General features: G+C 38.7%; 3 protein-coding genes across 9 annotated transcripts; 2 read left to right on the top strand and 1 right to left on the bottom strand.

The window, feature by feature from the left end:
* Positions 1 to 5,943: 5,943 nt before the first annotated feature.
* ND-B16.6 (NADH dehydrogenase (ubiquinone) B16.6 subunit) lies at positions 5,944 to 11,728 on the bottom strand. The gene is made up of 4 exons (XM_045736972.2): positions 11,587 to 11,728; positions 8,632 to 8,710; positions 7,118 to 7,226; positions 5,944 to 6,305 (listed from the first exon to the last, which is right to left on the bottom strand). The coding sequence occupies exons 1-4, from the start codon at positions 11,675 to 11,677 to the stop codon at positions 6,135 to 6,137; spliced, it is 450 nt and encodes a 149-aa protein (XP_045592928.2). The 5' UTR covers positions 11,678 to 11,728; the 3' UTR covers positions 5,944 to 6,134.
* On the top strand, positions 11,642 to 24,564 carry Gip (hydroxypyruvate isomerase-like protein Gip). Of its 7 annotated transcripts, none has more exons than XM_069326317.1 (7): positions 11,642 to 11,762; positions 14,127 to 14,326; positions 16,848 to 16,959; positions 17,169 to 17,347; positions 18,628 to 18,747; positions 19,201 to 19,296; positions 23,528 to 24,564. In XM_069326317.1, the coding sequence occupies exons 2-7, from the start codon at positions 14,137 to 14,139 to the stop codon at positions 23,617 to 23,619; spliced, it is 789 nt and encodes a 262-aa protein (XP_069182418.1). In that variant the 5' UTR covers positions 11,642 to 11,762; positions 14,127 to 14,136; the 3' UTR covers positions 23,620 to 24,564. The 7 variants fall into 7 exon arrangements, with proteins under 7 accessions (XP_069182418.1, XP_045592925.1, XP_045592924.1 ...); XM_045736969.2 differs by having other exon boundaries at positions 11,667 to 11,792; XM_045736968.2 differs by having other exon boundaries at positions 11,703 to 11,844.
* LOC138365982 (uncharacterized) lies at positions 11,842 to 12,669 on the top strand. Its single transcript, XM_069326697.1, has one exon. It carries the CDS (start codon positions 11,842 to 11,844, stop codon positions 12,667 to 12,669), a length of 828 nt encoding a protein of 275 aa, XP_069182798.1.
* Positions 24,565 to 25,273: the final 709 nt, after the last annotated feature.

Below are 25,273 nucleotides of genomic sequence, written 5' to 3'. Positions count from 1 at the left end.
TGTGATGTGATGTGTTGTGATGTGTTGTGATGTGATGTGTTGTGATGTGTTGTGATGTGTTGTGTTGTGATGTGTTGTGATGTGACATGATGTGTTGTGATGTGTTGTTTTGTTGTGATGTGTTTTGATGTATTGTGATGTGTTGTGATGTATTGTGATGTGTTGTGATGTATTGTGATGTGTTGTGATGTGTTGTGATTTGTTGTGATGTGTTGTGATGTGATGTGTTGTGATGTATTGTGATGTGTTGTGATGTGTTGTGATGTGTTGTGATGTGATGTGTTGTGATGTGTTGTGTTGTGATGTGTTTTCTTACGCAACACATTAAGGAACCAACACGGGAAAATAATATTTTAGATTTAGTGTTAACTAACAGGGAAACGCAAATTAATGACATCGAAATAGGGAGTGAGCTAGGGAGCAGTGATCACAAAGAAATCAGATTTAGCATAGAATGGAATAGACCAGTAGGAGAAAATTCTGTTAAAGTGCCAGATTTTCGAAAAGCTGATTTTAATAGCCTAAGAAATTTTTTGGGTCAAATTGATTGGAAAGTCTTGGGTATGGGGTGTGGGCCGGTCTTGGAGCGAGACATGAACCCAGCGATAGGTGACTTAAATGGGGATTTCGATGTGGATTCAATATATAACTTATTTAAGAATATTCTAAACAAAGCACAGGAACGTAGTATACCATACAAATTGAATAGATCGAATACTAATGACCCAAAGTGGATAACAAAGAATTTGAAGAACCTTATAGGTAAAAAGAGAGCTTGGTACAAAAGGATTAAAAATGGGGAGGTCACTTTAGAACAGGAATTCGTACAACTGGTTAGAAATGTTAAAAAAAGAGATAAGGAAAGCAAAAAGAAACTATGAAGTTCGCATAGCAGGGCAAGCAAAGACAAATCCTAAAGGGTTTTTTCAGTTATATCGTACTAAGACTAGGGAAAGGATAGGTCCATTAAAAACTGAGACAGGTCAAATAACAGATAGTGATGAAGAGATGAGTAGTATTTTTAATAAATATTTTGTATCTGTATTTACTAAAGAGGAACTTAACAATATGCCTTCAGCCGAACAAGTCTATGTGGGTGGGGACGAGGACAGGTTGACGAGTTTAACAGTTACCAGGGAGGATGTTCTTAAACAAATAGTAAAACTCAAACCAAACAAATCCCCAGGGCCGGATGAAGTGTTTGCCAGGGTGCTTAAAGAATGCAAAGAGGAGCTTTGTGACCCACTGTCAACCATATTTAATAAATCAATAGAGTCAGGCAGAGTGCCAGAGTTTTGGAAAGTTGCTAATGTGATACCAGTTTTTAAGAAAGGAGATAGATCACTTGCGTCTAACTATCGACCAATTAGCCTAACGTCTATTGTGGGAAAGTTACTCGAATCTATAATAGCAAATAAAATTCGTCTTCATCTTGAAAAACATAAATTAATAATTGCGTCGCAACATGGTTTTATAAATGGCCGTTCATGTTTAACAAATTTGTTATCTTTTTATTCTAGCATTGTTGAGGCAGTTGATAGTGGTAAGGATTGCGATGTTGTATACCTTGACTTTAGCAAAGCTTTTGATACAGTGCCACATGAAAGACTGATTAAAAAGATAGAGTCTCATGGTATTGGGGGTGCTATATTAAGCTGGATTAGGGCATGGCTATACCAAAGGAAACAGAGAGTTAGTATAAATGGAATCAAGTCAGAGTGGGAAAATGTTGTAAGTGGAGTGCCTCAAGGCTCTGTCCTGGGACCTCTGTTGTTTATAATATATATAAATGATTTAGATTCAGGTTTGAGTAGCAACATTTGCAAATTTGCCGATGATACGAAAATCGGTAGGGAAATTAATTCGGAGGAGGACTCACTATCACTTCAAGTTGATCTAGATAGGGTTTTGAAATGGTCAAAGGATTGGCAGATGCAGTTTAATGCTGATAAATGTAAAGTTCTGAGGTTAGGTAATGATGATAGAGTTACAAGATACGAGCTAGATGGTGTTGTGATTGCGAAGTCGGATTGCGAAAGGGATCTGGGAGTTATGATTAGTAAGAATTTAAAACAAAAGGATCAATGCATAAATGTTCGTAATAAGGCAAATCGGACACTTGGATTTATTAATCGCAGCGTTAGTAACAAGACACCTGGTGTGGTTCTCAAGCTATATCTTGCTCTAGTTAGGCCCCATTTAGATTATGCAGTTCAGTTTTGGTCGCCATATTATAGAATGGATATAAATTCACTTGAACGTGTCCAGCGTAGGATGACTAAGTTAATTCCCCAAATTAGAAATCTTTCATATGAAGAAAGATTAACAAAGCTTAAGTTGCATTCACTGGAAAGGCGAAGAGTTAGGGGTGACATGATAGAGGTTTACAAGTGGATGAATGGACATAACCGGGGGGATATTAATAGGGTATTAAAAGTATCAACACAGGACAGAACACAAAACAATGGGTATAAATTGGATAAGTTTAGATTTAGGAAAGACTTGGGTAAATACTGGTTCAGTAACAGGGTTGTTGATTTGTGGAACCAATTGCCGCGTAACATTGTGGAGGTGGGGTCCCTCGATTGTTTCAAGCACGGGTTGGACAAGTATATGAGTGGGATTGGGTGGTTATAGAATAGGAGCTGCCTCGTATGGGCCAATAGGCCTTCTGCAGTTACCTTTGTTCTTATGTTCTTATGTGTTGTGATGTGTTGTGATGTGATGTGTTGTGATGTGACATGATGTGTTGTGATGTGTTGTGATGTGACATGATGTGTTGTGATGTGTTGTGATGTGTTGTGATGTGACATGATGTGTTGTGATGTGACGTGATGTGATGTGTTGTTGTGTGATGTGTTGTGTTGTGATGTCATGTGAAAAAAAAAATAGTAGTAGTAGTTCGAAACAGTTGATTGACAGTTGAGAGGCGGGCCGAAAGAGCAGAGCTCAACCCCCGCAAGCACAACTAGGCGAATACAGTACATTCATTCATTCATTGATATGTACGTATCAATTAGAGCTAAAGGGACTGCATAAGATCTTTTGGCCTTACTGAGGCAGCAGCTATTTTTATACACCCACTCATTCATATACTGTAATGTACAGTTTATATCCTTGCATTTGCCCATGCAAGGGTATAAATAGGGACTGCCTCATATGGGATAATTGCATTTCTGCAGGCCTTAGTTCTTATCAATACATATAGACATTCATTCTTTGTATGCCTAAATACAGTGTCCTTCCAGCTATTACTGTACTCGATCCATGTTTTCATAAATTATATGTACATAAATCTAGTTATTCAACACACACACTAGTAAATATACTAAGTAAGTAATTATCAAAGAAGGCACCAAGCCAGGGAGGCTATGTAGCACCAGTGAAAGTACCGAGTGAAGCAACAAACCTGGACACCTCATCACTGGAGTCCTCTGGTATACGGAGCTGTGTCAGCAAGATGAGGTCCGGGGCTGACAAACCTGGTAGGGCACCCCACCTGCCTCCAGCTCACCTAACCAGTAACTACATAGATAATTAAATTATATAAACTTTTCCTTGCATTTTACACCCAAATTATTAATTCTGTAAGCTTTTTTAATGCCTGCCTGCACCTTCCTTTTATATATATATACTGTATATATAAAATGCTGAACTGTAATGTCAATCCTGACCTTAAAAGCTTCCTAGGTTATAACAGAACCCATGAGCAACACACCAGAAACAAATACCTATTTGATATTTCCAAGAGTATGACTTAGTCAAACTAGAAATGCTCTACAAATCAAGGGACCCAGAATGTGGAATGACCTTCCCAGTCATGTTAAAGACTGTACCTCTCTCAACCAGTTTAAGATAAAAACTAAGCACTACCTAATTAACTCCATGTAACCTACCTTCCCCTAAATGTCAACCCATGTCTGCTATTTTAAACATTGCTGTTTGTCGACCAAATTGTATATTTGCTATTTTTCTGCCATGTTACCCCCTTTTTTAATTTTATATTATCTCAACACAATTTATACTTTAATCTCAATTAGTATTAAGTTTTAGTCTTGTCTTTTTTTCCTGCCCGAAATGCTGTGCGTAATAGTGGCTTTAGGCAGGCATTGTATGTACTAGCTCTATCTATAAATCCATCAATATTTGTATCACACCTTGTATGTATGTACTTTACCTGAATTAACATTTGAATTTGAATGCATGAATATACATAGCTGCACTTTAAAGAGTTGGATGTGACAAAGGCTATAGGCCCAGATGGAATCTCCCCTTGGATACTAAAGGAAGGAGCAGAAGAACTGTGCCTGCCACTCTCCATAGTGTATAACAAATCACTGGCAACAGGGGAACTGCCAGAAATTTGAAAAGCAGCTAACGTAGTCCCGATATACAAGAAAAGGGGATAGACAGGAGGCACTGAACTACAGGCCAGTGTCCCTAACCTGCATACCATGCAAGCTGATGGAGAAGATTGTGCGAAGAAAGCTAGTGGAACATCTGGAGTGAAAGAACTTTCTAACACAGCATCAACATGGGTTCAGGGATGGCAGGTCCTGCCTCACAGGGTTACTTGAATTCTACAACCAGGCAACAAAAATCAGGCAAGAGAAGGGTGGGCAGACTGCATATTTTTGGATTGCCAGAAAGCCTTTGATACAGTACCACACAAGAGGCTAGTGAAAAAGCTGGAGATGCAGGCTGTAGTGAAAGGGAAGGTACTCCATTGGATAAAGGAGTACCTAAGCAACAGGAGACAACGAGTCAGTGTGAGGGGGTGAGGTCTCAGATTGGCGAGACGTTACGAGTGGAGTCCTGCAGGGGTCAGTCCTTGAACCTATACTGTTTCTGATATATGTAAATAATCTCCCAGAAGATATAGACTCGTTTCTCTCAATGTTTGCTGATGATGCAAAAATTATGAGGAGAATTGAAACAGAGGATGATAGGAGGAGGCTACAAGATGACCTAGACAGACTAAGTGAATGGTCCAAGAAATGGCTGTTGAAGTTCAACCCGAGTAAATGCAAAGTAATGAAACTAGGCAGTGGAAACAGGAGGCCAGACACAGGATACAGAATAGGAGATGAAGTACTTAATGAAACGGACAGAGAGAAAGATCTAGGAGTTGATATCACACCAAACCTGTCTCCTGAAGCCCACATAAAAAGAATAATGTCTGCGGCATATGCGAGGCTGGCTAACATCAGAACTGCCTTCAGGAACCTGTGTAAGGAATCATTCAGAATCTTGTACACCACATATGCAAGACCAATCCTGGAATATGCGGCCCTAGCATAGAGCCCATACCTTGTCAAGCACAAGACGAAGCTGGAAAAAGTTCAAAGGTATGCCACTAGACTAGTCCCAGAACTAAGAGGCATGAGTTACGAGGAAAGGCTGCGGGAAATGCACCTTACGACACTGGAAGACAGAAGAGTATGGGGAGACATGATCACAACCTACAAAATCTTCAGGGGAATCAACCGGGTAAACAAGGATAAACTATTCAACACTGGTGGTACGCAAATAAGGGGACACAGGTGGAAACCGAGTACCTACATGAGCCACAGGGACGTTAGAAGGAACATTTTCAGTGTCAGTGTAGTTAACGGATGGAATGCATTAGGCAGTGATGTGGTGGAGGCTGACTTCATATACAGTTTCAAATGTAGATACGATAGAGCCCAGTAGGCTCAGGAACCTGTACACCAGTTGAGAGGCGGGACCAAAGCGACAAAGCTCAACCCCCGCAAGCACAATTAGGCGAGTAGGTGAGTACTGGGTGGGGAACACACACCACACACACACACAGGGAGGTGGATCAGACTCCCAGACCCCTGTACATGCCCCTTTTCCTGTGGATTTTTTGGGGCATCACATTAACCCCCTCAAAAAAATTATCAAGTAAAGAAAGGGGATGGGAGGGTAGGAAAAAACATCTTTTACCATTAAATTTTCTATTACTGTTAGTATGCACATTTCAACATATGACAAATTTATTTGCATGATGCAGGTATGTGCATACTACATCGTATGTACACTTTCAAACTAGATATGCGAAACCTACAAATTTAAGCAGTTATCCAGAGGGCTGCAGTAGTACCACAAATTTTGATTCCATCAGTCACTGCTCAAGTGAAGAGGGAAAAGTAGGGACCAAAAGTGTAGTTGGATGAGGGTCCATGAATGTAGTACTCTTGGACAATAGGGTCAATATAGCGCTTGTCAGATACGGTTTTGAAGATGGGTTCACTGTAATATTTCCCCACCTCCCAGCCTTCAACATTGGCCATCAGTTTTGCCTACAGGAAGAAAAAAAAATGCCACATTACAGTATTGAAAAACTTGAAAATGGGTGCTTTAAAGTCCTGTACATACTAGTAAAGTGTTGACTCAAAGCCTTACATTTATTAAAGATTAGGACTTCTAGATTAACTTTGCAAACATTCTCTAGCATCTCTATATACTTTTACTTTAAATTTCTATGTATAAACTGAGCATAGCTTTAAAGTCTCATCATCTGTAAAAAAAAAAAATAAGATTGCTTTGTTGCAAAGCCCTGGTCTAAATGTAACTAAATACTACACTGCCAGTAGTATAAACTAGCCATCAAAAGTCAACAAGTCTATCTGTTTAGTGCCCGTCCCCTTTTGTGCCCTAACAAATTTTTATTAAAAAAAGTTTACTTTTATATATAAATTGGCAAACCAATTCAGGAGCTAAAACAATAACATGGGACAATACATCACCATCTCCGTTCCATTTAAAAACAAATTGCAATACACTCCAGACTATAATTATAAACCACACTATTGTATACTGTACTAGTATAACTAAAATACTTGTACAGTACTGTATTGCTGGGAGATAGGATTCATGTTTTTCATCCTCCAACCCAATTTATATTTATTTACAAGCACAAAATCATGTTTTCACCTGCAAAACCATTTGAAAATTACTTTCAATAAATGTATGATGAAACATTGTTTTTTCCAGAAAACATCATTGTATCTTAGGTGTGACTTATATGCCAGCAGATACAGTCAATTTGTGGGTCACAAATGCAACCCCCTTCCCCCCAAACCATTCCCAATAACCTCAATAATATTCTGACCTCTTCGTCACGGTTGCGTCTCATCTGCTTGAGGAATTCGCGATCTCTCTCGGCCAGCAGTAGTGGTTCAATGGCTAGATCTCCACTCCTCTTTTCAATTTCACGTATCCTACATACAAAAAATGTCCTCATATTAGAGAAATTTGGAGCCTATTTGTTCAAAATAATTAAATTATTTATTTGTGTGTGTTCAAGGGAGCTTTCAAATAAAATATACATCCTATTTATGCAATATTACTGTGGTCTTTATGCCCCAAAAGAAACTCACCAAATGGATTTATTATGAACTTGTTAATACTGGAGACAATAGCATGTTTTACATTATTTTAAAAGTGGCTTTTGTAGAAGACACTACCAATTATATGAAGATAAAGATCAGTTTGATGATCCTACACAAAGTACTGAAATTTATGCAGAATATAGCTGGAAATTTAGACACCCAACCTACATATCTGAAAACGAAGGAAATGATGACATTTTAGGGCTGTCCAAAATATCATTTCTTTTTTTCTCAGATTTGTGGGGTTAGGTGTCTACTAAAATATAATTTTCAAGTCAAAATGGAACAATAAGAAATAAACACAAAGTAAAAACACTATCTACAGATCTCAAACCTAAACTCCCTTTTATGCAAAAACACAAGAGTTTTAAGTTTCAAGTGAATGTGATTAAGAATGTTGACAGGGGAGTAGAGCAACTGCCTCACATCTTGCAGGCGAGTGTTCGTTCCCTGATGGGCCAAATGGTTGAGCATCTTTCCATTATTCCATCCTCTTCATTCCTGTCCACTTAATCCCATCCATGTATGACAAATATATAGTCATACTGGCTAAGTGCTTTCTCCTCATTATTTCCTTCACTCTCATGGTATTGAACAGTAAACATGGTTGGAATTTTTTTACAGTAATACAAATATTGGTAACAATAATACTGTACCTCTTAACAGACTGGAAAATATAATTAATGGTATATGATCTCTTATCTTGAGATGATTTCGGGGCTTTTTAGTGTCCCCGCGGCCCGGTCCTCGACCAGGCCTCCACCCCCAGGAAGCAGCCCGTGACAGCTGACTAACACCCAGGTACCTATTTTACTGCTAGGTAACAGGGGCATAGGGTGAAAGAAACTCTGCCCATTGTTTCTCGCCGGCGCCTGGGATCGAACCCAAGACCACAGGATCACAAGTCCAGCGTGCTGTCCTCTCGGCCGATCGGCTCCGATAACGATGATAACCCTTTCTCTCACCCAATTTATGCCCCACCAGTTCTGTCCCATCCAGAGGTTGAACCCAGAATTCTCAATAACAAGCTGAGCATGTAGACATTTGTACTACAGGTTCTCACCTATGAAATGTTGCATTTCTAGCTGGCTAGAGATGCTTTGGCACATTGAAAATATTGTACTTATTTGGCAATGTTTATTGCCAAATAAACATTGTCCTCCAATTATAAATGGCAAATTGTCATTCTAACAACAAATATAAAATATCCAACAGCTTTAGGTAAGGTACATACTTAATCTTCTTATATGTTTTGTAGTAGAAGTAGGCAGCAATAGATGTCACAACTGCATAGCCTGCAAACAGCTGATAGCCTGAAAATCACAAAATAAAATAATACATTTTGAACACAACAATAATAATAATAATAATAATAATAATAATAATAATAATAATAATGGTCACAATTCTGCAAACACTAGGTACCTAAACTAGCAGGTCTAAGACCTGGGAAAAGTTTGACCTGTATGTCATCACTACACTTGAAACCAACATATCCTAATCACGTAATTGATTATCAAAGAAGGCACCAAGCCGGGAAGGCTATGTAGCAATATCCTAATCAAACAAAACTTAAAGATCAAATTTTGCATTTTGTATATACAGTACTGTAAACAAGATTTGTGTCACTATTATGGAAATTGTAAGCCTGGCACAGTTTTGGATTATACAGCCTGGAGAGGGTTTTAGTTCAACTAATCTCCTAAGCCCAACTCAGTTTCTGCATTTAGGACCCCATGGTCAAGGTCCCCCAGACATTGGGTAGGGTTTTGATAAGGGCCCCAAGAGTAGTCACGCAATGTCATTCTTCCTCTTAAGCAAACAAAACACGTTTTACATAGTATATTCTGCACAATTATAACACCCCACACTTGGATTATTATATCCAAGCATAGAGACCTCATCTTCAGAAAGACATGGCCGCTTTGGAGAAAGGTCAACATGGCAATAAAAATAATTTCAGAACTAAGTCGACACTCCATACCAGGAACGGTTGAGGGCCACAGGGCTAACACAACATACAAATCAGACATGACATAGCTGATCTCATTGTAACTTTTAAAATAATGAACAATTTGGAGGATATTGATCCAGACAGCTTCTTCAGAAAGGTCAGATGTAACACACACAAGGAACAACAGATTCAAGCTCAAGCCACAATGTAGGAGAGAAAACAGAAGATGCTTTTTCACCCAGAAGGTTATTAACTCTTGAAACTGCCTACCTGATGAAGCCATAAGTGCCAAAACACTGCTCAATTTTAAAATCTAACTTGATAAAATCATCAGAACAAATGGGGGAGCTTTGACAAGCATTCAAAGAGGCTTCCTGTCCTCGTCGTGATCACTAGTGTTAATGGCATTCAGATAAGTTCTGCTTGTACCTGATAATCATTTTGGATACTACTTGAAAACAGACATCAGGGCCACATCGTCTAGGTCTGCTAGAAATCAGTCCTACAAATTTCAGGACACTATCATCCAAGAGCCCTTACAGATCAAGGTTCCTCCAATACCAAAGCTCCATCATCCTGGGGCCCTCAAATATCAGTGCTCAAAATTTCAGGTTCCCAGACTTCAGGATTATAAATTACAATGTACACAAGACAATTCACCAAAGGATTTTACAACTTAAATTTAACTTTACCAAACCCAACCTAGCCTAACCAAAGCTAATACATTCTAATCTAATGATATAATGTATATAGGTTTGATAATTAGAAACCGAGCTTTGACAAACCAATTTGTGTATGACTTGCACATCCCAGACATAAATATCCAAAATACGAAAACATAACATAACCCGGCCTCAACTAATCTACCACAACCTAACCTAACCTTACACACATTAGCCCTATGTTACTTAATGTACTCTAACTTATCCTTTCCTAACTTATCTGAATTGCGACTAACTCCCAAACATACTTAGACTCACAAACTCACCATCTCTTGACAAAACCACACACTTTATACAACAGCAACACTTTGCTATCACCATCAACACAACTCATCTTTGTCATCCTAGTCCATTTCTACTCATATGTTTATATTTGTCTTTATCCTCACACAAATAGAAGACATCAATAACGTTCAATCTCTGCCACATTATGAACATTGCTGCACCACTGTGAGCCCAACACCTTTCAACATCACCACTCGTGCAGTCATCGGGAGGAAAAACCTTCATGCAAACTGCATGTATCGCGAAGAAAAAGACGACGACTGGACCACGCCCTGGAATTAAAGCCCTATATATATAATATAAAATTTTGCACTAGAGGTCTAGTTTATTGGGCAGTGCCACTCATGCTGCAAATGAACACAACATATAGCAGCATGTACAACATCCCCAATAGGATGAGAATCCACAGGGTTGTTCATACAAGGAACAGCCGATGGCCACAGGACTAACACTGAAATCAGACACGACAAGGTTGACATTGAAACTTTTTAAATTTCTGTAATTATAATTCCATTGTGTCGAGGGACAGGAAGTCAGCGTATTCACACACGTTAGGATTATATCGAGATCCCCCCCCCCCAGGGTCAAGCTATTATGACTATATAGCACTTGAAAGGGGTCAGGATAAGGATTTGCAACAGGACGGGGAGTAGGAATGGTGCCCAACCACTTGGACAGTCGGAGATTGACCAGCATGAAGCGAGACCAACGCTCTACATCCACCCCAAGTGAAGAAAACAGACGGTTCTTCACCGATAATGTTATAAACTCATGGAACAGCCTACCCACACAAGCCGGAAATTCCAAGTCATTACTGCTGTTCAAAATTCAGTTGGAAAATATTATCGGGAAAAATGGGAGGAACATTTAATAAGCCGCCAGCTTCCTGTCCCCGTTGGGGCCACTAGATAGATGGTGGTCCTCAGATAAACACTGTCTCATAGATTAGGGTTTTCTAAGTATCAGGACTCATCCTGGGGCCCCAAATGTCAGAACCACCATCCTGGGCCCCACAGGACCGTCATCCTGGGCCTCGCAGGACCACCATCCTGGGCCCCAGAGGACCACCATCCTGGGCCTCAGAGGACCGTCATCCTGGGCCTCGCAGGACCACCATCCTGGGCCCCAGAGGACCACCATCCTGGGCCCCAGAGGACCGTCATCCTGGGCCCCACAGGACCGGCCGTGACCACCATCCTGGGCCCCAGAGGACCGGGCGGCACCTCACCTGAGAAGTAGGACCTGGCAGGGATCCTGGCGAAGGTTATGGGAGCATAGCCGCCCCTGGGAGGGAGGTCCTGGCTGGGCGCCGCCGCCATTGTTGTGTCCGGCTGGCCGGCCTCTCACTCCCCCACATCCGGATTACCTCCCACTCCGGCTCTCTCTCTCTCTCTCTCTCTCTCGGTATCCGGCTCCGGATTTCACCGTCTTGTGGTATCCGGATTGTTCTCAGTGCTGTTGAGCTGTTTGGGGTACCCGTGTAATGGTGATGGTAGTTGATAGTTGTGGTTATAATGGTGATGGTAGTTGTGGGTGGAATGGTAATGGTAGTTGTGGTTATAATGGTAATAGTGATAGTAGTTGTGGTTGGAATGGTAATGGTAGTTGTGGTTATAATGGTAATAGTGATAGTAGTTGTGCTTGGAATGGTAATGGTAGTTATGGTTATAATGGTAATAGTGATAGTAGTTGTGGTTGGAATGGTAATAGTGATAGTAGTTGTGGTTGTAATGGTGATGGCAGTTGTGGGTGGAACGGTAATGGTAGTTGTGGTTATAATGGTAATAGTGATAGTAGTTGTGCTTGGAATGGTAATGGTAGTTATGGTTATAATGGTAATAGTGATGGTAGTTGTGGTTGTAATAGTGATGATAGTTGTGGTTGTAATAGTGATGATAGTTATGGTTGTAATAGTGATGGTAGTTGTGGTTGTAATAGTGATAGTTGTGGTTGTAATAGTGATGATAGTTGTGGTTGTAATAGTGATAATATTTGTGGTTGTAGTAGTGATGGTAGTTGTGGTTGTAATAGTGATGGTAGTTGTGGTTGTAATAGTGATGATAGTTGTGGTTGTAATAGTGATGATAGTTGTGGTTATAATGGTAATAGTTGTGGTTGTAATAGTGATGATAGTTGTGGTTGTAATAGTGATGATAGTTGTGGTTGTAATAGTGATAGTTATGGTTGTAGTAGTGATGGTAGTTGTGGTTGGAATAGTGATGATAGTTGTGGTTGGAATGGTAATAGGGATGGTATTTGCCAAGTAGTTGTGGTAGATTTTGTCAGTAATCTTTTGCAAGTATTTGAATAATTTGTGACAATTTCTACAGGTTTTAAGGCAGCATATGGTTTAATTTTGCTTTTGCCCAAAATGCCTTGCATAATAGTGGCTTCACAGATATTGTAACTCCTGTTCCCGACAATTGTACTGTATTCCTATGTTCTTTGTACTCACATTCTTTTGAATAAACATTTGTATTTGTATATTTGTATATCTCTCACCAGATGTGAGCATTAACATTGATATTATAGCCACCAACAGATAAGGATGTGATAAGCATCAGTGATAAGCATACGCTATTTTCTATATACTGTACTGTACAGTATTACCAGATATATTGGCACCAGTCACTCGAGGCAAGCTGTTCTGAATTTTCATTTTTTTTTTTTGAGATATATACAAGGGTTGTTACATTCTTGTAGAGCCACTAGTACGCGTAGCGTTTCGGGCCGGTCCCTGGAATACGATCCCCGCCGCGAAGAATCGTTGTTACAACCAAGTACACATTTTACTGTTTCGTTAAACAGAGGCTACAGTTAAGGATTTGCGCCCAGTAAATCCTCCCTGGCCAGGATACGAACCCATGACAAAGCGCTCGCGGAACGCCAGGCGAGTGTCTTACCACTACACCACGGAGACTTCATGATCATATGTTACAATTCCTGTTGTTGGGAAACAAAAAGCCTATACTATACTTAAGTTAATTAAGGTTCCCCTTAGGCCAGCTATACTGACCCTTCCCTGAATGCAGCCCACAACAGTCACCTAACTCTTGGGTACCTATTTTACTGCTAGGTGAACAGATGCATCAGGTGAAAGGAAGAATGCCCAATCATTTCTGTCCTGCCCAGTGATTGAACCAATGTCTCTCAGTTGTGAGCCAAGGATATAGACCATTGTGCTACATAACCCATAATATGAGCATAGAATTAGCATGACAAGCTGGGAACTTTTTATTTGCTTCTTAGCTATCTTCATCCTACCTAACTCATCCAAAATTGCTAGCAGGACCAAGCATGTTGCAGATTGAGAAAGTAGTCATGAGTCTCTAATTATCATATGTGAACATAACCATTTTTGAATTTCAGTATAGTTAATGTACTCCTATTGTACATACCTATAGTAATACCATGTTGTACATCATTATCATTTATATATCACTTAAAAGATTAATAGCAAAAATGTATTGGTTAAAAAGTGCTGCACATATTGCAATGCATTTTCCTCCATATTATACCGTACTGCACGTAATTAGTGGCTTTATAAAAAATGCAAATTCTTACCAAGTAAGCACTAATCACATCTGCATTTTTTTATAAATATATTTAACCTAATTTACCTGAGGGCCACCATCCTTAGTGACCCCAAAGGGGACTTGTCAAAGATCTTCCCCATTATTCCTGATTATTTTTTAGAGATGATAGTGTTATAGTGTTATATTATAGATAACAGGATTGTCATAGATGAATAATAATTTTTTTTCTTAGTGTAAAGATAATGAAAGTAGCAGCCAACTTATCGTTCATGTTCGGGGAAGCGGGTGGACTGCTGGCACGCTACAAGGCGGCCAAAGAGACAGGCTTCCTAGCAGTTGAATGTGCCTTCCCATACTCCGTCCCTGAGCAAGAGGTAGCAGCTGTCCTGAAAGAGCAAGGCCTTCAACAAGTTCTTATCAACTCTGATCCAGGTTGGTGAATTATTATACAGTACTGTATTGTATTTGTAACTATCTACAGTAGGCTAATATATTTCTTTTTGAATTTTGAATGAATTGAATATCTGAATAACTCATGTTGGGGATAGGATGTCCAAATTTAGGCTTACATAGGTCACTCTATGCTAACTACTGACCCTCCCCAGGATGCAACCCCACGACAGTTGCCTAACTCCCAGATACCTATTTACTGCTAGGTGAATAGAGGCATCAGGTGAAAGGAAATATGCCCAATCATTTCAGTCCAGGCTGGGGGTTAAACCCTGATCCTTTGGCTGGGAGCTGAGGACTTAAAACTGTTGTGCAGCATTTGGTGTTTAAAACTTTAACTAGAGAGAAAGGTGGATGGCCAAGGCTGTGTATTAATTCCATTAATAAATTTATTTTGTATTTTTATACAAAGTTTCAAGTGCATTATTTAATTATACAACAAAAGGCTATTCATGATAGAAATCTCAATTTTCTATTCTTAATTTCTGTGCTTAAACAGTGTGAAATGTTACTAAAAAGTATCATCCTATCTACTGTACTGTATAGGTCTTCAATAATATTGTTGCATTTTTATTGCATATCTAATATAGCTTTCCTTTTATTGGTAATTTATTAGTAATGAATCCCTTATTGATATTTCTATACGGCTACTTTTCTATCATTTCTAAGGAAGCCGATATTGCTTCCTTAACAAGCAAAGAAATTATATAAAAGTAGCCCTATAGAAATATCAATAACAGATTCAGAAATATTTGTTCTATTGGACTTTTGACCCCGTACAGTATAGATGCCAGGGCCTCTTGTGATATTCACCCCACCATTACAATTTTTTTTCAAATAGTCTTGCCATATAATTAGGAATGGGAGCCAGAAGAGTACAGGTATTGTCAATTCTCCACCAACTCTGCCACTTAATAACGCAAATGAACAGAGCACCACTCAATATGAATGCAAGTCACATCACACACAAGACAGAGAAGGATTCAGACAGAGGAGGACAGCATGAGGCTTCAAGAAGACCTGGACAAACTGCAGGAATGGTCGAACAAATGGTTGTGATAGTTTAACCCGAGAAAATGTAATGTAATGAAGATAGGTGTAGGGTGCAGAAGGCTAGATACAAGGTATCATTTGGGAGATGAAATTCTTCTAGAATTTCAGAATTTCAGGGAGAGAGAAAGATCTGGGGGTTGATATCATGCCAGACCTGTCACCCGAAGCCCCCCCCTCCCACTCCTCTCTTGTTGTTATCAAGAGGATAACCTCAGCTGCATATGCCAGGTTGGCCAACATAAGAACGGCCTTTAGAAACTTGTGTAAGGAATCATTCAGAACCTTGTGTACCACATATGTCAGACCAATCTTGGAGTATGCAGCTCTAGCATGGAGTCCATATCTCGTCAAACATAAAACTAAATTGGAGAAGGCTTAGAGGTTTGCCACCAGGCTAGTGCCCGAACTGAGGGGCATGAGCTATGAGGAGAGACTACGGGACTTAAACCTCACTTTGCTGGAAGACAGGAGAGTTAAGGGGGGGGGGGGAACATCAGCACCACATATAAGATTCTCAAAGGAATTAATAGGGTAGATAAAGACAGTTTATTTAACACAAGGGGCACATGCACTAGGGGACACGGATGGAAATTGAGTGCCCAAATGAGCCATAAAGACATTAGAAAGAATTTTGTTAGTATCAGATTAGTTTATAAATGGAATGCATTAGGAAGTGATGTGGTGGAAGCTGACTTCATACACAGTTTTAAGTGCAGATATGATAGAGCCCCAATAGGCCCAGGAACCTGTACATCTGTTGATTGACGGTTGAGAGGCGGGACCAAAGAGCTGAAACTCAACCCTTGCAAGTACAACTAGGTGAGTACAAGCTGACTAAACAAAGCTGCTGAAGAAATGTAAGAAAATTAACTTTCACAGAGTGGTAGATGGTTGGAACAAGTTAAGTGAGAAGGTGGTGGAGGTCAAAACTATCAGTACTTTCAAAGTGTTATATGACAAATATTTGTGGGAAGATGGAATACCACAAGTGAAGCTCTCATCCTGTAATTACACTTGGGTAATTACAAGATGGTTTGCCAATGCATTTTAAAGCCTAACAAACCTAACCCAACCAAACCTAACACAGCTAAACCTAAGTCAATACAGTGTATATTCAAATTTATCAATATACAGTGTGTATATGGTTTTAATAAACAGAAAAGAAACCTTGTCAAATCATCTTGTGTATGATTTGACTATATTCCTCTCCCTCTAAGTGATGATTGGTGTCCCCAGAAGAGCCAGTTACTGCTTTACAAACTAGTGAGTTATAAATCAGAGGACCTTGCATAGAGTTTAAAAATGTACTTGGACTGAAGGTCAGAGGACCCAGCATCTCTGCCGTGTCTAGTGGGATGGGACACTGTCTAATAGCCTGGGACAATAGTGTAGTTGTCCAGAAAAAGTGTCATATTAAGTACTCAACATCTATTTTTTTTCTTTTTTTTAGGGGATACTCATGCTGGGGAGCTCGGGTTTGCAGCCATTCCAGGGAAAGAGGCACGCTTTAGAGATAGTCTTGAGCGATCCATTTTATATGCAAAGGCACTCGGCTGCAGCAAGTGAGTTCCATAACTATGGGTACGTTTTTATTATAATTGGTGAATATCCATGAAAATACTGTTATGTTAAAATGTTTTTATGTATGAATATTATTCTAAAACTGAGTGAATGTCTGTTGTAGAAGTAAGGTGCTGATTGACCTCAGTGTCTCGGCACCTTTCCATAGGCCTAAACTCAGATCACAATAACTGAGCCTTTTCCGTTGCAGGCTTCACATAATGTCAGGACGTCGATGTGAAAATCATGATGAAAGTGCCCACATTACGACTTTTGAGGCCAACCTCAGGCATGCTGTCGGCCGTCTTGCTGAAGAAAACATCACTGGGCTCATAGAACCCATTAATCCAGTCTCCATCCCAGGCTACTTCCTCAATAACTATGATACAGGTTAGCATTGGAGCCATGCTGTTTCTCTTTGTGCCATCCCCTTCAGTACTTCACTAGAGCTTTTGTTAGACACTTAACTAAATAAACCAGCGTTGACTGTAATGTAACTCCAATTTTTGGATGAGTTCCAGTGGCTCCCTGATGCTATCTCATTGAGGTGGCTCATAACCTACTAAGTCGCATCAGCTACAGAGTTTTCAGGCCTACCGGGGACCAGAGCCAGAACCAGGCCTCTCAAAAGAAGTGCAGGAGGCAGATGATGGTCCGTCATCTCACTTGGGAAAGCATTGAGAAAATCAGTGAACCAAAACATGCAACTGCTGGGTTCAAGAGACCAATGCCTCACAACCAACCTAACGAACTCCCCAAACTATGTAAACAAAGGATTGAATTTCTCAAAACTAGGGTGGGCTCATTCACCCTACCTTCCCCACTTGTTTGAGGGAAAAAAGAGCCCAGGGCCTTCCAAGGCCTGAGCCCTCAGTTCTGGACCAGTCCAGATGAAAGGTATCTACTGAAAGGCCTTGCAATCGGGGACTGGAGCTGTGTAAAGAGGATGATGCCAATTCCACGCCTATGTGAAGAGGTGTACATCGAGGCACCCGAACATCCAACACTTCCTGAACAAGATCCCTGACCAGCAGACACACGGACTGAAAGGGACTCCACACCAGCCAGTCATCGAAGTAAGCTATAACATGAACCCCCAGCAACTGAAGACGAACCACCACAACTCGAGCCACCCTGATAAAAAACACGGAAGTCAGATTCAGAGGAAAGGGAAGAACTCAAAACCAGAAAGCCTGATGCTGCACTAGAGTCTAGCCAGAACCTGTAGTATAGGAACACATCCCAGAAGTCCAGGGAGATCATTGAAGTGCTCACATCTAAGACCAGGTGAACCAGGTCGAAAGTGGTCATCCAGAGTGGGGCGAGGTATGTACTGGTCTCATCTCTGAAAGATCGAGGATGAATCAGAGCTCTGCTGAATCTTGTTTCGAGACTGGAAAGAGATGGGACACCCACTGCAGCGATGTAGTAATTTCTACCATGCCACAAGCTACCCACTCCAAGATGGCCTGATGCAGGACCATCCACAACAGTCACCTAACTCCTGGGTACCTATTTGCTTGGTGAACAGAAGCATTAGATGAATGGAATGTGTGCAGCCATTCCTTTTTTTTGATCAGGAGTACTGTATTATAATTATTCTTAATCTGTTATCAAGTTGTTTTAATTAGTATAATGATAATTTTAGTGCACTTTATGTAACTTTTCAGCTGTGTCTGTAATAGAGAAGATCAACTCTCCCAACCTACGACTTCAGCTTGACATCTTCCACCTGCAGATGATTTGTGGCAACGTTTCTAACAACATTAAGAAGCTTGCACCTCTTATTGGTTAGTATGATTGGTATACCTTGAGGTTACCTTGAGGTGATTTCAGGGCTTAGCGACCCCGCGGCCTGGTCGTCGACCAGGCCTCCTCGTTGCTGGACTGGTCAACCAGGCTGTTGGATGCGGCTGCTCGCAGCCTGACATATGAGTCACAGCCTGGTTGATCAGGTATTTTTTGGAGGTGTTATTGTAAGGTATTGTAAGTAGCTGTGTTTTAATCATTGAGTTGAACCACTATTTACTTCTTTCTGTATCAGCTATGCAAAATTATTTGCTCTTTCTATATTTCATATTGATTTTAAATGTTTTTTGACTAGCTTGATTTTTTGTGTTGATATTTGGCATATATAGTACATGTTTATAAAATGGAGAAACTGTATTGTAATCATACAAAACAATAGAATAATAGTAGTAGGCATGTAAACAGATTACCAATAATGTGTGTTATTCCTGTAGGACATGTGCAGATAGCCCAAGCTCCTCATCGGCATGAGCCATCATGCCCAGGGGAACTAGATTACATATTTATTTTCAGCAAGTTGCGAGAGGCAGGTGAGTATAGAAAATGACAAACAGTTTTCTGAATTTTATTTAGAGAATGAAATTGTGAGCCAAAGTATTTGTAAAGCATTAATGGTTGTAATGTAAAGTATACTCTCAGGACTGACTGTACATTTAAGGAAATGGCCGGGAGTTCAACAAATATTCAAATTACTGTATATGAAAATTACTTGAAAATGTTAAACAAAATACCAATTATTTGGCATCAGCATCATGAAAGTGTCATCCCAATATGTTAAGAAATGGATTTTATATGAATTTACAAAAAAAAATGATAAGGAGAAGAGCTCCTATTAACTGCATCTAAGGGATAATGTAGTAATAAAGAGAAGCAAGTATCATTCTGATGCACAAAGAAGAATAGTAGTATGCAGGGTCCACAAAGTGGACATGCAACTGGTGCCTTTCTAGCATTGCTGAGTAATACATAATAACACAAATAATAATGAGTAAGGATGTTATGTTGCTGTATCTTATTATATATCATATAAATACATTATCCAATGGCAATATCTGTTAGTTCCACTATTTTTTTTGGGGGGGGGGTATTTTTTTTTCTCCTTTGTTTATAATCTGATTTTGTTGTAGCGTCTACATCTTGGAGAATGCATACCCATCACTAAGTATGTGAAGTTGCAACGAAATTGGTCAACATGTAATTCAACTACAGGTGGCAGAACTTTTGACTTTTTTTTCTTTTAACTGTTTTTGCAGAGTTATTCACAGCTTTTATGCCCTGTTTTCTTTGTCTCTTTAGGTTGTTTTTGCTGAATGAGAACCAGATGAGGGCTTTATCACTTATATAAAGTACTGTATACTTATACATCCCTTAACCCATTATAATTATCCCTATATTTTGTTTTTTTTGTGGGGTTATTTTTTCTTGACTTCATTTCAACACACATTGACCTACAACTTTCTCATATTCGAGTACAAATGCCAAGCAATATTTAATAAACTTACAAGATATGACATCAGTTTGAACTACAGTACTACATTTATTGTCAAGACATTTACCATCATTTTTCTGTATAAACAGGACTTTTAACTTTGAGACTGGATAAAAAATTCAGTTTCTGAACGATTCTCATAATTTTTACAACAATTATGAGAATCAAAAATAAAAATTAGTGAAATATTAAGTCACTTACCATAATTTGAAATTGTGAAAATGTCAATTTAAACAAAAATTAAAATAAAAAAATTTAGGTTCATGTTATGATATTCATCCATTAACAAAAGTTGGAGCATTTAGCATGTAGATTATGCACAAAACATTTGAGTGTTTGAGGAAGGTTGTGAAATAGAACTGGCCCCTTAAAGGGCCGGGAAACAATTTTCTGAAACCTGCTCAAAAGCTGTCAAAGTTTTTGTGCATAATCTACTAGGCAAATGCTCCATCTTTGTCTGAATGATCAACAACGTAACATGTAAAACAAGAAAATAAAAAATAAAAATCTTGAAATTTTCAGATTTTCAAATCAACTTCAAAAATAGAAAATATCACCAATTGTTCATTTGGTGGTATTAGGCGTTCAGAACAGCATATGATCTTCATTTTCATTGATTTAGAATATAGATTTTCAGTATAGTTTAGTGTAAAAAAATTATAAATATGGCCTTTGAGATATGTGCCAAATTTACACACAAAAAATATATAACTACAAATGTGTGGGGTTTATGAAAAAAACAATCTATGGAATTGTAGAACAGACAGGTTGTACGCAGACAGTTGTATGCACTTTTTATATTTTTTTTGCACCAGTAATGTTCATTGTTTACATAAAGGATCTACCAGTTGGAATACAGAATTATATGAACATGTTTGCTGATGATGCTAAGATAATAGGGAAGCTAAGAAACCTAGATGATTGTCATGCCCTTCAAGAAGACCTGGACAAAATAAGTATATGGAGCAATACTTGGCAATTGGAATTTAATGTGAGTAAATGCCATGTTATGGAATGTGGAAGAGGAGAACATAAACCCCACACAACCTATAAATTATGCGAGAAATCTTTAAAGAATTCTGACAAAGAAAGGGATCTAGGGGTGGTTCTAATAGAAAACTGTCACCTGAGGTCCACATTAAGAATAGTGTGCGAGGAGCCGCCTATGCTACACTTTCTAACTTCAGAATTGCTTTTAAATACATGGATGGAGAAATACTAAAGAAATTGTTCATGACTTTTGTTAGACCAAAGCTGGAATATGCAGCGGTTGTATGGTGCCCATATCTTAAGAAGCACATCAACAAACTGGAAAAGGTGCAAAGACATGCCACTAAGTGGCTCCCAGAACTGAAGAACAAGAGCTATGAGGAGAGGTTAGAGGCATTAAATATGCAAAAACTACAAGACAGAAGAAAAAGAGGCGATATGATCACTACGTACAAAACAGTAACAGGAATCGATAAAACTGATAGGGAAGAATTCCTGAGACCGGAACTTCAAGAACAAGAGGTCATAGATTTAAACTAACGAAACAAAGCTGCCGGAGAAATATAAGAAAATTAACTTTTGTAAACAGAATGGTAGACGGTTGAACAAGTTAGGTGAGAAGGTGGTGGAGACCAAAACTGTCAATAGTTTCAAAGTGTTATATGACAAAGAGTGCTGGGAAGATGGGACACCACGAGCGTAGCTCTCATAATGTAACTACACTTAGGTAATTACACTATATGTAAAAATGGTGAGAATCGATGAGAAACTGGATTTATGAAGCTTACTCAAAGTTAAATTTCTAGTTTTCGAGATAATTGAAGTTAAAGTTATTGATGATGTATATGGTAGTCCTAATTTATTTATCTACTTGTATGTTTTAATAAATATTGCTGGGCATTCGTACACCAAAATGTGAAAGTTGTGGGTCAATATGTTTTGAAATGAAGTAAAAAAAAAATACAAAAATAAATACATTCACATATATACTTTATACATACATAAAATTAATAGTATAATACAATATAAGTTTACAACATTTCACAGGTACGAATTGATAGCCTTTGTCTATATTATTATCTGTACTGCATATTTACTTGTGTTCTGATGATTGTCATTATATTTCAACATGCATTGCAGTAGTGGTTGTGTTAGGGGGTAAAAAACTATTTCATTAACTTTATTGCTTATATATGTGATAAGGCACATATATATAAGGCATCTGGTCCCCATCATGGTGGTCAGGGAGGGGGGGGGGGTAAGAATTATTCGTAAAATATATATTAACATTTTTGGACAAAATTTCGCAACTGTTATGCCATAGCCAACACGATTTCACTGGAATTTTTTCGAAAAAGTTTGATTTTTAGTAAATATTTTTCATTTCCCCGCCCCTTAAAGAGAAGTGGAGAGGTTGTAGCTAGGAATGAAAGTATGGTGTAAAATAAAGAATATTGGGAGGTATTGGGAGGTATTAAGTTACAAATATTACCATATACAGGTGATCAAAAAATATCCTCACTGAAAGTATCACCTAAACATTAACATTTTTGGTTGTTGACTCATGTTTTCCATAGACTTCTTGCTCATTCACAAGTATCTAACATATACTAGTAACACATTTGTGGTACTGAGGAAACTGCTGAATCAGCTATTTCACATTTTTTTACTTTCGTTATTGTGATTTGTAGTGTCATAATAAGGTGACTGAAAAGAAATAATGCATTCCACATACGAAAGGAAATGAATACAAATTATGATGTTTCAATCCATCCTGGATCCTCATGTTAAGACTTGATAAGGGTCCTAGATAGACTGAAATGTTATCACTTTCAATTCATTTCATGTGTGTGCATTTAGGCTTAAAGTGTATGTAAAATGTCATAGTGTGAATATCTTGCTGAACAAAAGCAAAGCTGATGGAATGGAAGGTTGAAATATCATGTTTGTATATAGGTTGTAAAATTTCAGTATAGTAGTGTAAAATGAATGATGGATGACGGTAATTTTCAGGTGTGTACACCATTTTGACTTGAAGGATATTCTACATAAGATTGAAGTACAGGTATAAATAATGGGAGTGTACTATAGATTTAGGATTCTAAAATCCACCTGGAGAGGATCATCACAGCAAATGGGGGGGGGGGGGACCTTCAATAAGCCGACGGCTTCCTATCCTCGTTGAGGCCACTAGTGTTAGTGGCCCTCAGGTAAATCAGATATAAATTATTTCTTGAACCTGTTAATATTTCATATTCTAAAGTCATTCGATTTGCACACAGGGTACAGTGACTATGTTGGTGCGGAATACACTCCTTCTGGCAGCTCAAGTGGTTCTCTTCAGTGGATGCAGCAGTGCGGTCTTACGTTCTAACGACAAGAACAGCATCAACAGAAGTTCTCTGGTATTGCGTCTGCACCCAGTAAATTGATATTTAAAAACGTGAAAAAGAATATTTTCAAGTTTTTCTTCCATTTTGCATACAAATTAATAATTCTATTGTCATTTGCTTAGCTAAATTAATTGTGGGCTTCAGTTTCTGAACCCATTATGTTCTTCTGTATCCCTTTCTACCACAGCCCACGGGATGGGTATGGGGTGTATAATAAATAAATGAATCTGAAAAACAATGAAAAATTATTTTTAAAATGATAAAATTAATTCTGTGAAAACATAGGTGTTGACAAGTCTTTTCATATATTTTGAGATTCGCTCTACAGTACTCGCCTACACAAGAAGTAAATACATAGGTTACATGTCATTAAATTTTCAGTGTTATATGGCCTGTGATCATCGTGATCATTCATTTGTCTCACCCGGGAATAGAACCCTGGATCCCTGATAAGGAGTCAGGAACGAAGCCAGCTGTACATGCTCATATACCATAAATTATCATCACTTTATTATATTATTATTATTATAAATTATTATTACCTGTGTCAAACCTTTTGTTCAACAAGATGATTGATTAGTTAGTGCACCTTGTCTAGTCTTAGTTATGTGACTTATTTGAAAACTTATTTAGCCTATCAGAATGTTCAACATATATTAGTATCATATACCAGTTGTAATACATTTATAAACAATGAAAGATGTGCTCTTTATTTCCCTCAGGAACTAGTCAAGGGAGGAGTTGTGTAAATACTATACTTTAGATTGACATTTTCCTAGTCCCACAAGAAATGTTCATCCCTCAATTTGGACAGTGTAAGTAAAGGCAAAGCTTCCCATGTTTAAAATGGAGTGGAAGTTGTCAATTGTTGCTCTTTTTAATATTTGAGATATCTTTATTCTTAAATAAAATTGAAGGATAAACTAGTTACAGTGTATGCTGTTATCCAACCTATTCTTATAAATGATTTGATAAGATTCAAATTTAAACTGGTTTTTACATGTTCCAAGCATATGAAACTAGGGCACCCATCTAACCTATCAAGGCTGATGCTCATTTATCAAAAAGAAGCATTAATATTAGGACTTAATGCACCACAATTTTTAAATGAGGACAGGAAATGTTATTTGTTATTGGCAACAAACTGTGGCCTTCCTCTAACCACTGTAACCGGTGGTGGGAAAACGGCTCTGGCGAGGTTGTGTATTGGCCATACAGTACATGCTTAACTCATGGACACTTAAATGGAGCGACGCCCTTCTCCTTATTGTCCCCCTTACAGTCGTGCATATCCTTGTTGAATGTCCCCGACTTTCAGGACAAGCGTGTCTTGCTTCCCGACCGTCCCTCGCGGTCACCTGTCTCTTGATAGAATTCTTGGTGAATCGGATACTTTTTTGTTATCGTTCGCCTTATTTGTTTGTTCTCATATTGGCATCCTTAGTGATATTTAGCGTCCTATGATTATTCAGCACATTTGATGGTGCTACATAGCCTTTCCCAGCTTGGTGCCTTCTTTAGATAATTAGAACCTGTACTTGTTGTGAACATACTAGTACCTTGTGTGATGGTGTATCATTATTTTATAAATGAGGCAGTCTTATTTTGCAAGTGTCTGTACCATTAATATTTTTA

Source organism: Procambarus clarkii, chromosome 18 (genome assembly GCF_040958095.1).
Source record: "Procambarus clarkii isolate CNS0578487 chromosome 18, FALCON_Pclarkii_2.0, whole genome shotgun sequence".
Lineage (NCBI taxonomy): Eukaryota > Metazoa > Arthropoda > Malacostraca > Decapoda > Cambaridae > Procambarus > Procambarus clarkii.
The sequence above is the reverse complement of the archived record's forward strand: the minus strand, read 5'-3'. Positions and strand labels throughout refer to the sequence as shown.